Genomic DNA, 16,084 nt, shown 5'->3' on the forward strand with positions numbered 1-16,084 from the left:
CAAATACTCCGCTTTCGATACTCTATAAACAGAATGTATGATTGCTATATGTTTAATAAGTATGTGTATTTAGTGTACAGTAGTACCAACAATATCATATTGATACGAGGCATGAACTATAGCCAAGGCAATGCGGAGGAAGGTAGATGTGTTGGAAATAAAATGTTTGAGGACAATGTGTACTGTGAGGTGGTTTCATCGAGTAATGAAACGGTAAGAGAGAAATGTGGTAGTAAAAGGAGAGTGAGTGAGAGAGTCGAGTTTCATTGAATAAGTAATGAAACGGTAAGAGAGAAGCGTGGCAGTAAAAGGATTGTGAGTGAGAGAGACGAGGGTGAAGTGGTTTGGACATATAGATAGGATGAGAGAGGAAAGGTTAACAAAGAGGATACATGTGTCAAGTGGAGGGAACAAGAACGGGGAGAGCATATTGGAGATAGAAGGATGAGGCAAAAAAGATTTTGAAAGGTTGGGGCTTAAACATGCATGAGGGTGAGAGGTGTGCACAGGATAGAATGAATTGGAATGTTTTGGTTTAAAGGGGTCGACTCGGTGTCTCTGTTCTGATCCACTGGGGGCTTGTGAAGTGACTGGAGTAAGCCATGGAAAGGTATGTGATGCCTGGTTGTAGATAAGGCGCTGTGGTTTCCGGGCATTTAACATGACAGCTATGGAATGGATATGAGCGGATGCAGCATTTTTTTGTCTGCTCCATGCGCTACTTGGCTAACGCGGAAAACGGCGATCAAGTATGAAAATAATAAACTGTATCATCATAATACTTTTTAAGCTTTTTTGTATGCTATCCACATTCACAATTTTGTCTTTCAGCCACTACTGTAATACTTTAAAAGTACACTTCCAACACGTTCCTTGATTAATTTCCCGTTCTGGCTTCTGGTAATCCCGTTCTTGCATCTTTTGAAGAACTGTTTACCGTCAGCGTCATGAAACTGGCGTCTAATTACTATTAGTGTGTTACGAGAAAAGCGTTTTACGCTGTTGTTGACCCGTGTCTTAACAGTGGATGTATGCACGCATATATGTATATAAACACATATACACCTGCACCTCAAGCACACATTAATGGAAGAGCCCTTAAGGTAGGATGACGAGCTGGAAATGGCTGTGGGTCGACTGCCGCTCCCAGGATTCGAACCCAGGCGTTCCCATGCGTGACTCATGGCGTGGAAAATCCAGAAGTCAAGGCAATAACATCACTCAACGTTTGAACACAGAAGAAACGCAGAATGATGTTGTCAAAGATCGTATGTAGCAATAAGGACATCTTCCGCTTGAAGTGAACTAGACTATATGTAATCCAGCAAAATACTAAAAACAAACAAAAACATAAGGAATCCAGTTTGTAGTTCACTATTACTAGAGTCATGTATGATTTTGTTCTTTCATCGCCTCCATTATGAAACTCAAGAATAAAGTGTCTGTCCAGTTTCCATGCTCATTCGATTGGTGTTGTCTTTCAGCGTCACTGGATGACTAAAACTAAAGATAATATAATCAGTTGGCCTCTGAAATCTTACAAAAAAAAAAGAAAAACTGTTGTTGGGTACAAACGACCAACGGATCGAACACCCGACGTACGTGGTAATCTGCTGTCAAGAGTACGAACTGGTTGGGTTGTCTCGTTTATGTAATTCACTTGGATCGTTTTCGGATTTGTAACTTGAAACTAGATGGCTCAGATAGACGTAATATTACTGATATCATCGACGTCAAACTGACACAAAAGCTACAGAGGGAGAATTGCTTAGCTCCCATGATCGATGTTGTATCTAGAATCAAGATGGTTACGTGTCATAAGCTATTATCTTTTGTTACTATTTTCATGACAGTCGTGTATTCTAGTCATCCACCGTTTTCAGTCCTTTGGGATCTACCTTTTCCTCTATATTTACTGCAAAATGGTATTTGATCATCCTGTATGTAAAGAACAACTTTATCTAACACCTTTCAGGATGTTTTTTTTTTTTCTTTCTTCCAGCAGTAGATCCAAATTAATCTTTTGCATATACACATTCTTAAAGACATATCCGAAATGTCTACTTTCCATACTGTTTGAAAGTGAATCCTCGCATGTAATGAACTTAGATAAATAATAGCAAGCAAATCCACATATGACACGTATTTCCAGTTATCTTATTCCACAGCAATTCTGGTTGCAACGACAATCCAAAAATTAATTGTGTTGAAAGATCTCTCTATCTCTGTACACACACTCGTACATTGTTCTCACAGTGATGAAAGAAAAAAAAATCGTTTGGATAAACGTAGAACACATCACAAACTCACTCATTTCATAATCCATCTTGTCTTCCTTGTAATGACAGTAGCAGCAGCAGTAACTAGTGGAATGCCTCTGGCCACGTCGTCACACACACTCACAGAAACACACCCCCCCACACCCAACAGCCACACACTGCTCCCTCTGAAGTGACTGCAGTTGAACTGGTGTGGTGCAGTGTGCTGTGTGTGGTGGTCCTGCACACTTGACTCTGGACGCTTATATGGAGGCGAGCTCCACTTGCGAAGCAGAAGGAGGGATGTGTCCTTTCTCCACAGCTCGACGCGGATGGTTGGAGATGGCGGCGATGGTGCGTACTCTTAGTATGGGGGAGCCAGTACTGAGTGAGCAGCGTAGTAAGTGGAGCCAACAGCTGCCTTTATCAAGCGTAGCGCGCCAGATATCAAGGCTATCACACCCGATAAGATAAGCAGCACAAGGGACACTGACTCACGGCTTGAAAGAGCAAGCGTAACGGTTTTTGGACTCGCGTTTGAGCTGTGCAACGGAAGGGAATGTTCACGGCATTATTTTGATAGATGTGGTAAATCATCATGAGTTCCTCACCGATATACACCTGCTAACTGGGACTTGGAATACCATGACGTTAAGGCATATCCTTCACGACAGTGTGAGAAAGTGCGTCCCACAACTTCTGGATTGTTTCCATATTGCATGATCCACAAGGCCAGTTACTGTATGCCATTTAAAGTCCACATTCCACTGAGTTACACGCTTTACACTGACTGACGTTACTTGTGAAGTTAATTCTTGCTGTTACTGTGATGAAAGATACAGATTATCAGATGTTATGCTTTAAAGTTTGTAGTCGATGAATTGACGAATCTGTCAACTGCTGCTACAACTGCTGCCGTTTTCTGTTCAAGTAAAGTATTTATTTTCCAAGAACGATGAAATCTTCTACGACGGCCATCGTCCAGTTATCATTACATCGCCTTGACTCAGCAACTCGACACGACCGTCGACGCAGCACCACCTCTCACAGCTGCAGCGCCAATGTTACCACTGCACCCCACGCGTCAACCTCACCCACTGTTACCACTACATTACCCCAGAAGATAACCCTTCCCAGTGTTGCCTCACGGTACTCTCATACGTTAAACCATCCGACTCAACACCACTTTCATGCGCTAGCCTTATATGCCTCATTTCCACAGATGATTTAAATTCAGTAAAACTAGAATGCCTAATTCATCCAATGGCGATCACAGACGAACCATCGAATAGAGACCCACTGGCGACATTGTCAACACAGAAGACTTTAAGTCGTAGTTACGAATTTCTTTTCGCTTGTCCATGATGGGAAGATAATATCCCCTCTAACTTTTCCCTGTAACTCGGTTCTAGTCTCAGACTCATTCGAGACACAAAATATTCATACAAGAGAGAGAGAGAGAGAGAGAGAGAGAGAGAGAGAGAGAGAGAGAGAGAGAGAGAGAGAGAACGTCAAAGTACGTCTCCAGGATGGGACGAAGACCTGGCGAAGACCCAGTCATCTGGGGACATAATAGCTAGGCTACAAGTGTCGTGCCTTATGTACCCTTGGCGGAAACCATGAAGAACTCGTCAACGGGACAAAGCCGAAGATCTACGTTGATTCCGGTGGGTTTAGAGGGTTACTGAGAAGGGGATCCTGTGGTTATATAAAGCTGGTGTCTTCAACGGGAGGTCCAGCAGCCTGGTGGATGGTAGTGTGGAGGAAGCCAGGATGAACACAGCACTGCAGACGGCTGGCTGGCTGACTGACTGGCTGGGTGTCCACCTTTTCTTAGAGTCAGAGTCAGAATAGGGTGGTTGTGATGCCACTAGCACACCACTACACTTAAACCCGCGAATACGATATTGAAGAGCGCGGCCGTGTTCACCAGAACAGTGAAGAAGAACAGGAGATTAAATAACAAAACAAATGGCACAGATAGAGAAACAAGCGAGGGCAAGGCATCTTATGAGGTATGTGCTACACTGAGGGAAGACAGGGTTTGTGTGGTGTGAAAGAGCGATGTTACTAGCGAAGCTAGTGTTCTTGTTGTATAGAGACTAAGAGCCACCAGGTAAAGGTGTTTTGTAGAATGCCATCGTGGAACTGTATTGGTAGAGTTAGTTTATAGCTCTGTAGACTCATGGAGGAGATTTTGAGTAGAAATACAGGTATGATCACTGTAGTGTTCGCGTTCCATTTCCACCCAGCACTAACTTTTCTTTTGCTGTCAGCCATAGTCTACAGCAATACCCCCAGAGCAACATGATAAACCTTCCACTTAGCCCATTTCTGCTCTCACATCTGTCGCTCAGCTCACTATCACACACACACACACACACACACACACACACACACACACACACACACACACACACACACACACACACTTTTCGCTTTGTAGAGAGAGAAAAAGCAAATAACTTTTTAAACAATTCCCACCTCTCTCCTGCCTTATTATGCTCTGATGACACGTCCTGCAATATACTATCACCAACCTTACAACTTCGCTGTCTGTACAAGGTTCTACTTACACATTTTACTATTTCGCTGATATTTTTCATGATGGTGAGTCGATCCATTCGAACATCTCCTTCGTTGAACCCACCTTGTCCAACTCTCTCTACGCGAAGTGTTTCTCACACCGAAGAATGTCACCACATACCTATGAACCACCTCTTCTAACAAGAGTATGGTAACAGAGCAGACGTTATGGCGTTTATCGTTTGATTCTTTCTCCTTCCTTCTGATGTGGTGATGTAACATTAGTATGTCTGGCCCTGCGCCATCGGCGGTCCTCCAGACTCTGGTAAATATTGCATGACAGCCCTTGTCCACACCTCAACATCTGCTCTGTAACTAAGACAATGTGCATGACGGTTCACCCCATGGTCAAAGGTCACCCATATTACTCAGGGGGCGTAGAGGTGTGCTCAAGGATCGTACCATCGTGTTCAAAGATCACACTATCGTGCTCAAGGATCGTACCATCGTGATCAAAGATCACACTGTCGTGCTCAAGGATCGTACCATCGTGCTCAAGGATCGTGCCATCGTGTTCAAAGATCACACCGTCGTGCTCAAGGATCGTACCATCGTGTTCAAAGATCACACCGTCGTGCTCAAGGATCGTAACATCGTGTTCAAAGATCACACTGTCGTGCTCAAGGATCGTACCATCGTGTTCAAAGATCACACCGTTGTGCTCAAGGGGCTAGTCCACTGCAGAGCCCTGAATGTACCTCATACAGTCTCTTGTTTGATGTGTCAGGTCTCTTCCCTACGTGGATCCTTGTCATAAGTCGACCAGTTCCAAACGTATATTCCAAACTTAAAAAGTTATTGCATTCCTTGACATCCTTACCCAACCCACATATAACCTTGGCTGATTCATTTCACCACCACCAGCAGAGAGAATATGTGTCACGGTCACTTCGCAAGCTTCACTGCCCTACATCTCAATGATGGATGTCTTATTTCCCTAAATCACTTGTTACCATGTCAACACGCGTTCGGTTCCCCCCCACACAGACGAGTGAGTGAGTGTGTGTGTGTGTGTAACCTTGACCTAAGTGGGAGACTGGTGGTGATTCCGTCAACTCACCTTGGTCACAGGGTCATACTACTATCTCTCTATTGTCAACACGAGAGAGGTGAAGTACCCAGGTAAGGTGAGGGGACCCGTATCCATATCAGGGATAGATTATATCTAATAATATATGACTCATGATAAGTGTTCATCGGTGTGATAAGTCTATTTGATATCTGCTTCCCACGAACATCCCTTATGTTCTAAAGTGTGTTTGTGTCGTGGCGTTACAAGCCATTAGATCGTCTAAAAGGAAAGGATATCGTTTGTCTAATGGTGAAATTGTGTGATAGTAAATACTGAACCTTGACTTGTGACTCAGTGAAGTGATGTAATCGAAGGTTATTTTTTAGCATCTCAATGAGAGTCTTGGTTTAAAAAACCTGTCTAACGTTTAAGATACAGTAGTATTCTTGAGATAAGATAGTTTTGCCAATTTACATTTTGCTCTGCAGTCAAGGAAGGATTCGACACCGTGCCACATGGGAGAGGCTGATTAAGAAGCTGGCTTCCCAGGTATAATAAGGGAGAGACTTCTTCAATGGATGGAAGTTTTACCTCAGTGGAAAGGGAACAGAGGACGCATATTAGAGGAGCTTCATCAAAGTGGATTGACGTCACTAGAAAAGTGCTTCAGGGCTCTGTTCTGAGACTTTGACTCTTCTTGATCTATGGAAATGTCTTGGCAGTAGGTGTAGTGACGCCTGTCTGAACGTATGCGCAGCTGATGCAAAAGTCACGTGGGAAGTGAAAAAAAAAAAAAAACAAGAGCAAGATTACATCAGCTTGTAAGTGGACGTGATACATGGTTGACGAAGTTCAACCTGAGTAAATAGAGAGTAATGAGGATGGGTCATGGCGACGGAAGGCCTCCATATGAATATCACCTACCACGAAATAAGCTGCAGATCTGTATGTGTGTGTGTGTGTGTGTGTGTGTGAGAGAGATGGGATTCGACATCGTCCCTAGCTTGTCGCCAGGGTCCCATTACAAGAGAATAGGTAAAGAGACCAATTGTCTCCTGGAGAGTATTAGAATTCCTCTTCGGGTCATGAATATAGAAATATCCAGGAAGACATTCACGTCCTACAAAGGACCAAAGCTCGCATATGTTTCTTAAAGTCTGATCACTGAACCTAAAGCAGCACAAAGTGCTAATAGAGAAGGTCCAGAGGAGGGCAACAAAGATAATGGAGGAAATTTAGGGAGCTGAGTTACAGAAGAAGGCTAGAGGGCTTGAATTTACCCGAGGAAGAGAAAAAATTAAAGAGTGACCTAGTCACAACCTTAAAGATTTTAGACCAGATTGGTGAAGTACACAGAGAGCAGTTCTTCGAAAGATATAGGGACAGAACAACCAGAGGATATGATAAGTAAATAAGCATGAAACATGTCCAAAAAGAAAAAGGTAAGAAGTATTTTCACAGTATAAGAGAGGTGGGTGAACGGATGAGGATGAATGTGGAAATAAATGCAGAAAGGAAACAGGCTTAAAACTTTGTATGATAGGAGGGTTGAGGAGACGGGTCTGTAAACTCCCTCCCAGTGAGGTACAAAATGTAATTACAAGTTTCTAGTTAATTACACGCGTGCTTGGGCATCGGGAGGGCGAGCGATGGTGGCACAGCGAGCAAGCACTACAGTGGCTGTCAAAAAAAAAATTCGCTTTCTTGACACAAGTTGGCTATTCCTTCTGTCTCACATGCACGTACGCTGCTGGTATTCAGTCCACAAACACTGGAAATGGAATTCAAGTGCCTCTGTTTTCGGTTCCAAAAAATCTTCCTGCGGTGAGCATTACGCGCTAGCCCTGCCTCATAACAAAACCTTGTTGTCGGTAAAGAAAGCTCAAGTAACAGTTTCCTGCGAGTATGGAACTCTCTCCCCTTGCTGTAGAAACACGCAGATGGTTACATGGTTAAGAGACAGGGCAACACAAGCGTGAAATTCCCCATAACAGACACACACACACACACACACACACACACACACACACACACACACACACACACACACACACACACACGCAAAAAAAGTGTGTTTAAAAGTCTACCATCAGCTCCCACCTGCACTACACCCTCCCTCTTTAATCCGTTCCCCTTTGTCCGCCCTTTGAAGGGGCCTTGAGCCCCTTACCCTTTAAGAGGTGATGAGTGGAGAGGTGTCATCTGTTTTGCTCTCCTCTTTCTTCCACAGTTCAAATAAGTCGCAGATGATCTCATGGACCATCAGCTCCACTGTCCCCCAGCGTATTCCCTCCTACATGACTTTGATCCAAGACTCACAAAAGTGAGTCTTGCTGAACATATGGCTTTATATAAGAACAGTAATATGAGCGTAATACGAAATGTAGTGTTACGTAAGTCAGAATATAACCAACACAGGTTCTTCCCTTGTTACTGCCATGCAAGCACCTCACCATATTGTGAATGAGGCTCTGTTTTCTTTCTTCCATCTGTTTCTTGATGATGAAATTTTTGAAATTCAAATCAATCTGATTCTCTTTACGGATTTTTGTGTGTGTCTGTTTGCACGCTGGTTGAAAATTAACTTCGAGGCTCACGTAGCCAAATGTCATCTACCAATGATTTCACTATGGTTGTTAAGCTTTAAGTCCTATGACGTTTCGAACACGTGTAAAACGACATCGTTGCTTGTGCCACATATAATCAGGACTTGAGACTCAAGAGTAAGAGAGCATTGCGTATAAGACTCATGTCAAAAGTCATGTATGTATGGACATCACATGTTACTATTAAGTATCCCAGGCTTGGAAACTAGGTGTGAGAATGGATACTGGCCAGCGCTTCGTCTGCTGAGCCATGCTGATAAGGGAGATATGGGCTGATAATGTCAACGAGCCTGGGAGCTGAACCTCACGTAATCACACTAACTATGTGTAGTCTTGTGGAGGGGGGGGGGGGGGGGGGGGGGTGTTGGTGGGGCGGGGGGGTAGGGGGGGTAGGGGGGGGGGGGAAGAAAGGTACTGCCTTCAGTAGTTCACAGTCAGTCTGGCTGGACTTACGTTGAACCTACACAGATGATTTCTTTCTTCGGTTTGACTGCGAGGTGTGACGTACATTACGAGAACACGCACGAAGAAAAGCAGTAAAAAACACATACGTGCAAAGTTCTACATTTAAATGTACGCGAGGCTTCCCTACCCCCCCTACCCCCGATTAACACACACACACACACACACACACAGACACACACACACACACACACACACAGCACATACGCATGCATTTACATCTATTTATTCTCTCCGGAGCGACTACTCCTTACATGGATTATCATCAAATGAAGCTCTGTACTTAATAACACCCACCTTCAGATGAGAGCTCACCAAAAGTCTCTTACAATCTTGCATGAGCGAATACCAATCGTTTTACGCACTTGCACGGCAGTGGAGTAAGCGATATAACGAAAGCTATACAGAACGCTACGTAAGGACAATGTATTATACAAACTTACGTTACATATTCTACAGTGTATATGTTAAACAGTCTTACCTTACATGTTCTACGTTCTTATATCATATATATCAACGTGATTCTTCGGGAGAACAGAAAACGTGATAGAGGTCTTATAGACTAGTATAGCTATTCTGAGAACGCAGAGCGCTACGTATAGTTTTGATTCCGAGATCACAATAGAACACCTGGGTTAAGCTCCTGGACCTACAACCCTCCTCCTTTCGTATTCTTTTTCCAAGCTCTTTCTTCTTCGCTACACTCCTAAGAACCCTCCACCTAAAACCTCTCCCAAGACCTTTTCCCTTCAGTTGATAATCAAGAGATTTTCTCTTTGAGGCGTTATTCTCCAGCCACCATACACACACACACACACACACACACACACACAGCTCCTGCTGGTTGGAGGAGAAAGTTAAGACTCCCTGGATTGGAGATTATCACATGTGATCCACTAAGGCAGACGTGTCAGGCCGCCGTCAGCGTGAAGTGGTGTGAGGAAACTAATCACAACTATTCTTAAGATATCACGTCTTCCTGAAGGTTATCGTATGATAGTCACGTAATCAAGGCTTCTAATCAAATAGGATTTTTTTTTTTTTTCTGGTATTATTTGATATCTATCAGTTTACATCCTGGATGGCTGTGAGAAATACAGTTCCCATGATAGTCAATACATTAGCTGTAGTCATCTTTCCTTTTCTTTTATGTTGAAGCCTCCAGTTCCGGGCAAAAGGCCACATCAAGTCCAGACTTTAAAGGAAATATAGTGAGAAATATGAAATGCAACTAGAAAAGACAAGGGAAAGTATTTATGAATTTTTCAGAAAGTGAAAGACCTTTGATGTATTCTTGTCGTAGACAGTATGGGCAGCTGGGCAAGTAATTCTTGTACTCAATCAATTAATTTGATAGAATCTCCTCTAAAGCGCTCTTATAGAAACTGGACCATTGTGGCTTTGCTACAGAGCTCTGCAATGGATAGATCTCGGAGCTTCATACAGTGGGGGCCTACAGGGATGAATTAATGCACCAAGACAGTACTGTATTCCGCCTTAGCCTTGGTATATATAATTATCAGAAGAGGAACCTTGTCGTGTGTTATCAGGTCAGACGTTTATCTTATCAGGACGCCACTGCCTCGTGGATGAGAGGTGCACCCGCCAGTGGCCTCAGCGATCTTAAAGGCTCGGAACCACGAAGCTAGAATGAGAGAGAGAGAGAGAGAGAGAGAGAGAGAGAGAGAGAGAGAGAGAGAGAGAGAGAGAGAGAGAGAGAGAGAGAGAGATTGAACCTGCATAAATCGTTATGACGAAAATTAATCCACAGTTAATCCAAGTTAGTTTATAAATGATACATGATCTTTAACGTGTGATAACGATTTGTTGCCGTGGTGGTCGAGCGGGCGCTGGGTAGCGAGGAGGGGCGACTTCTACAAGGAGAGGAGGAGGGGAGGAGGGGGTAACAACGGTACCACCATATCTCTCATGTGTTCGTCATGCTTGAGGGGAAAAGTTCTAAGAGGCTGTGCATTACTGAAGTCACTTAGTAGGGTTGTACTACGAGCGTATGAATGACGCCACTCACACATGGCACAGGTAACTAACTCAACTGTTTATACAGGGATGAATGACCCCCCCTCCTCGGGTCGTTCACGTTAGAGGGTTTAATCTTAGGAAATATCAGCGTCTCTTGAGTGTCTTTTAAACTGGTGAGGTCGACGGTACGTGTGGGTTTGGTGGCCTGGCGTCTGGGTTCATTCTTAAGGCGTGACATCACAGGCTACGTTGTGATACTGAAGAGGTCGTGCCATTGTGCTCAAGGGAAGTAGTACTCTCGTGCTCAAGGGACGCGTCGACGTGCCTCAGGGTTGTACCGTCGCGTTCAAGGGTCATTCCGTTGTGGCCTAGGGTTCGTTCTGTCGTGCTCAGGGGTCTTACCGTCGTGCTCAAGGGTCGTGCCATCGCTCTCATGGGCGGTGCTGTCGATCTCAGGGGTCGCACTGTCGTGCTCAAGGGTCGCACAATCGTGCTCAAGGGTCGTACTGTCGAGCCCGGGGAGTTAATGGGAAACGTAATGAGCCTTGAACCCTTTAGAATGCGGTCATGCCTTCACATCAACCCCTCCAGTCATTCTTGCCAATACTAGTCATGCACCAGAATAGGACACACACCAGCACCTTACTGTAAGGTGAACTGTTTCCTTTTTCTCCCGTGCAGACGATGGCTGTCATGGCAAACCGCTCTTTAGCTCACAGTGGCACACATGTATAATGTATCCATTTAGTTAACACTGTTTGTCTAAGGGTTTTTACACAGGCAGTTAAGGCTGTTTTGGTGGTATTTTCTAGTACACAAGAGTATGTGCAGTTTCGTAAGGATGCCTGAATAGCTTCTTCATATCTTTCGTCTCACACCATCGTTGTTAGTTGGTTGGTTGTTTGGGTTTTAGGCCTAACAACTGCCTAGGGTCATGAAGGCCGTTGTTAAGCAGTTACATCCACCGACCTACAAGTGCATAACAGAGTCTGCGGGTGTTGAGGATAATTTTGTGACCATTAACACATTCTCACTATGTATGTAGTGTTGCCCTTGTCCAAGTGGATGAGCACTAAGTCCATGGTATTGCCTAATAATCCAAACATGCCTTCGAAAAATGATGGTTTTCAACGACTGCAGTCCGTAGTTCAAGTTGTTTGGCTATTTCTTTTTTATATCAGTCAGCCGAATATTTGTCTTCATAGAATTTCACACTGGATTCTTCAACTCCATTTCATAACATTACGTTCTGGTATACGAGATTCTGTTTCAATGTCTTTAAGTCCAGTTGGGCCTTAAAGATAAGTTTTCTATAGTTACCCAACTCAGTTGAGCTTCTTCGAAGAAAATTATTGTAGAATGAAGGGGATAACTTAAGTATCTATCATCTCCTAAGAAAGAAGTATCCCTCATAGCAAACACTATTACCCTTTGATTTTGTAGAGGATTTATCCAGATTCGTTGCAGATAGAGTTGTCTATCAGGCTATTCAAGCTGACTGAGCCTAGACAATGGACGCAGACAATGTGAGGTGTTCCTTAATAAAGAGCCAAGTTTTATGAACATAAACCCGAGATTCTACTTAAAGTTACGCCACAACGTTATTGGTGAGAGTCTGTATAGTCTTAGAATTATCATGAACGCCTGAAGAGGATGCTCAAAGAGGGTGCTCAAGATTCTCTGGGTGGTGTTTATAACGCCCTTGACGGACTCACTGACCCGGCTCTCTGTAGGCCTAAACCCACCCCAACTAACCAACTTTTATTCTCGGTGATTCATGACAAATGAATAGAATTCGTACAATAATCTTACTAGATGAATCAAAACCCACTTCATCCCCTACAAGGCAGACTGCATAACCTCCATTTAATGTTAGCTTGGTGACATGGTCGTCTTCATCAATGACTAGACGTTTTCCTCGTATCTTATCTCCACCACCATCATGCCAGGAACAGTTAGTGTCCACCCACAGGCGTGTTGTTGTCTGAAGACGTAGCTGCCCTCCCTCGTAAACCCCCACTTTATCTTTCCCTTGTTCATTTAGGAAGACGTCACATGACGTCGATATGATGTTTCGACACATTTTCTTCCCCTCTTATAATCACGGTGTATTTTTTTTTTTTCTCTCTTTTTTTCGCCACTTTCCATATTCATATGGAAAGCAGTGTTTCCTTAAAACTAATTTTGTCCTGTTGTTTACCTTGATCCCAGGCTAACAGCGATATAGAAACCAATTTCTCTTTATCTTTAACGGATCTTGTTATCTGCCTTTATCGCAGACTAAAAATGATAAAGAAAACTATTTAACTCTATTACTAACAAATCTTGTTGTTCGCCTTTATCCCCGGCTAATAGTGACAAAGGAAACAGTTTTTCTTTGTAACTAACAACTCCAGTTGTCCTTCCTCTACCTAGGTTTGAAGGACACGTTTGCCCAAGCCTTTTCTGAAGAACATGGAGTCATTGGTGTTAAAAGACTCACGAACTCATGATATGGCTAGTTACGAAGTAGTGTGTGTGTGTGTGTGTGTGTGTGTCCTGAGGGTGAGTGAAGCAGGTGTTGGAGGTGAGTGGGAGCACGTACAGGAGGTAGGAATCCTCATCAGATAGGTGTATATCTCGCCAAAGCGTTGTACGCACTGGTGAGGTTCAACCACCATAAGCTTGATGTATCATTATTGAAAAAGAACTTTGATGAAATCTGTAAGATCTTAATCGTACTTACTTTTTTTTCTATAATTTCTACTTGGATTAATGTACTAGAATCAAACTCAACGTCTCTTTTCCTGATGTTATTTTAGAATTTATCCCCAGAGTCAAGAACGCTTTGATAATCAGCTGGTGTTAGGCTTTCCTTTGCTACGAAGTCAGATGTCAAAAACAGGAACGTGTATCAGACATCACTGACGCCACGATTTCATACCGCAAGTCCTGTAGAAAAGATAAAGGTAATCTACATTTCTCGCATGTGTAGACCAGACTACATAGGAAAGATATACCTAAGCCCATAACCAAATACAAGATAAAACAAAAATTTACGGTTTGATTAAAAGTTTGACTTATTCCTTCAGTATATTTCCTTCGTACTTAATGAAAAAGTTACGTTTTCTTAATTTCTATTAATATTCTTATACACGAGTGAGAAACATTTCGGGTCACATTCACCTAAGTAGAGAAAATGGGAGGCTGGAGTACAAAGACCTGAAACTGAGAAGACAGTGATCCTGCCTCACACTAAGATATGTTGGTTGGTTGTCTGGCTTTAAAGGCCTATCAATTGCCAAGGGTCATTTCAAGTTGCAGGGTAGCTTCAAAACTACATCCACCAATCGAAAATTCTTTCCACACCTTCTTCAGGTGATCAGGATAATTCTGAGACCACATACACTCTAATTTTGTGGCCTTCAGAACTAATGCACTCGATCCTTATCGTTACATGTCACTAAGGTATCCAAGCATTAGCATGGTCCTCTTAAACGACAGCCAAGGTCGCACATGGAGGCCTCAGCTCGCCACAGAGACTGGCCTGTCTCCTCTTCATGTGCAGACAGTTGCCACTTTGTCTTTGAAGGGCAATTGGCTTCTATTTTCCGTGGCGACTTGGGCTTGCGATGAGGTAGTGGAATTTTGACTTGCCATGAGAATACTGCATTGAAGGTTCAGCGACCTCAGCACCGAGACACACACACACACACTCAAAAAGCGGTTTTGGGTAATATATTTTAAGCATACATCACCAAAAGAAATAAAGAATGCGATGCATGTACATAATTCTGTCTTTAAGCATAACTGAAAAGAGAGACTCATTCTAAATGCCTGATTTCGGGATAAGCTGTACTATAAAGCTTTCTGGATTAGCTTTACAGTAAAGCTTTCGGGATTGACTGTACTATAAAACTGTGTGGTTTTCTGCCCATGCTAGTTTCACTGCAGTCCTCTGGATGTCTTGTGTTACCCACAAGTTTACTGCAACAGGGAGGGAGAGAGAGAGAGGGGAGGAGAGAGAGAGAGAGAGAGAGAGAGAGAGAGAGAGAGAGAGAGAGAGAGAGAGAGAGAGAGAGAGAGAGAGAGAGGAATTCTTGGCATTCAACGCGACAGATGCTAAACTCTCGTTGCGAGTGCCGATGCGAATTACAGCTTTGGTTTTGCTTTGTGATGAGGTCCACTGTTTTCGTAAGCCTCTCACGTGCTAATCGGACCTTCAGATGAAGAATTTTGTGTTATACCACTCGCTGTCCTCTATTGACAGTATCGTAGATGTCTACAACAAAAGTGTGTATCTACCCCAATGGATGTAAATGTAAAACATCAGAAGACACATTTACCCCAGTGGGTGAAAATGTAAAACAGCAGAGGTACGTATATCCCCAAATGGATGTAAATGTAAAACAGTAGAAATACGTATCATCCCGAGTGGATGTAAATATACGGATTACCCTCAGTGGACGTAAATGTAAAACAATAGAAGTACGTACCTTTCCCAGTGGATGTACAAGGTAGATACAAACGAGTAAAACATTTCACAGTTCTCGAGTCCTAACTTGAGGTCTTCCAAGGGGTCAACTAGTCCCTTGTACCACCCCGTTAAGTCTTGAAGACCAGTCTATCCATAATAATATTTATGAATTTCAGAGGCCACTCTGGCTTGTCAAGGAGAATTGTCCAGAACACCTGAGCGTGTCGTAGGTTCTCAAGTACTTCTTTGTCGGAGGTTGTCCTGGAAGGGTAATAGGATCTCTCACGTCTTGCAGATAAGCCGGTAATGTGACAGGGTTCCATGCCAAGAATTTGATTAGACCACAGGGAACTTTGAAAATAGCTCTGTCTTCGTCCAAGAGAAAGAGATAATATTGTTATTTCTGTTGTCCAGCGGGATGGGATGATAAGAATACTGATTTCTTATGGATTCCAGTCCCATTTGACACAAATTGATGGTAAAGCTGTTGATGGTTTAAGAATTCCAGTCTTTCCAGGCAAAAATTTTCGACTGAATTTGCAGGTGATTTAGGCTCTCATTCAACACGTCAATGGGATTTGAGCTGACACTAAAGATCCCAAAAGTCATGTATGGCTTTAAACTATCATCCGCCCGAACTATTCAACAGCCGCTTGAATCATGGACGACCATTCAGACCACCACAGGGGGCAATGATAGACCATCAGCGCCACAGAAAATTCAA

At 43.3% G+C, this 16,084-nt stretch overlaps 1 protein-coding gene across 1 annotated transcript in view; it reads right to left on the minus strand.

The window, feature by feature from the left end:
- The window catches only part of LOC139750817 (uncharacterized), a 23,653-nt gene extending 20,993 nt beyond the window's left edge, over positions 1 to 2,660 (minus strand). The window contains exon 1 of the mRNA XM_071665584.1: positions 2,311 to 2,660. Within this exon, the coding sequence (XP_071521685.1) occupies positions 2,311 to 2,326 (16 nt within the window). The 5' untranslated portion in view covers positions 2,327 to 2,660. The remainder of the gene's footprint in view (positions 1 to 2,310) is intronic.
- Between the last annotated feature and the right edge of the window lie 13,424 nt (positions 2,661 to 16,084).

The sequence above is a fragment of the Panulirus ornatus genome, chromosome 10 (assembly GCF_036320965.1).
Source record: "Panulirus ornatus isolate Po-2019 chromosome 10, ASM3632096v1, whole genome shotgun sequence".
NCBI lineage: Eukaryota > Metazoa > Arthropoda > Malacostraca > Decapoda > Palinuridae > Panulirus > Panulirus ornatus.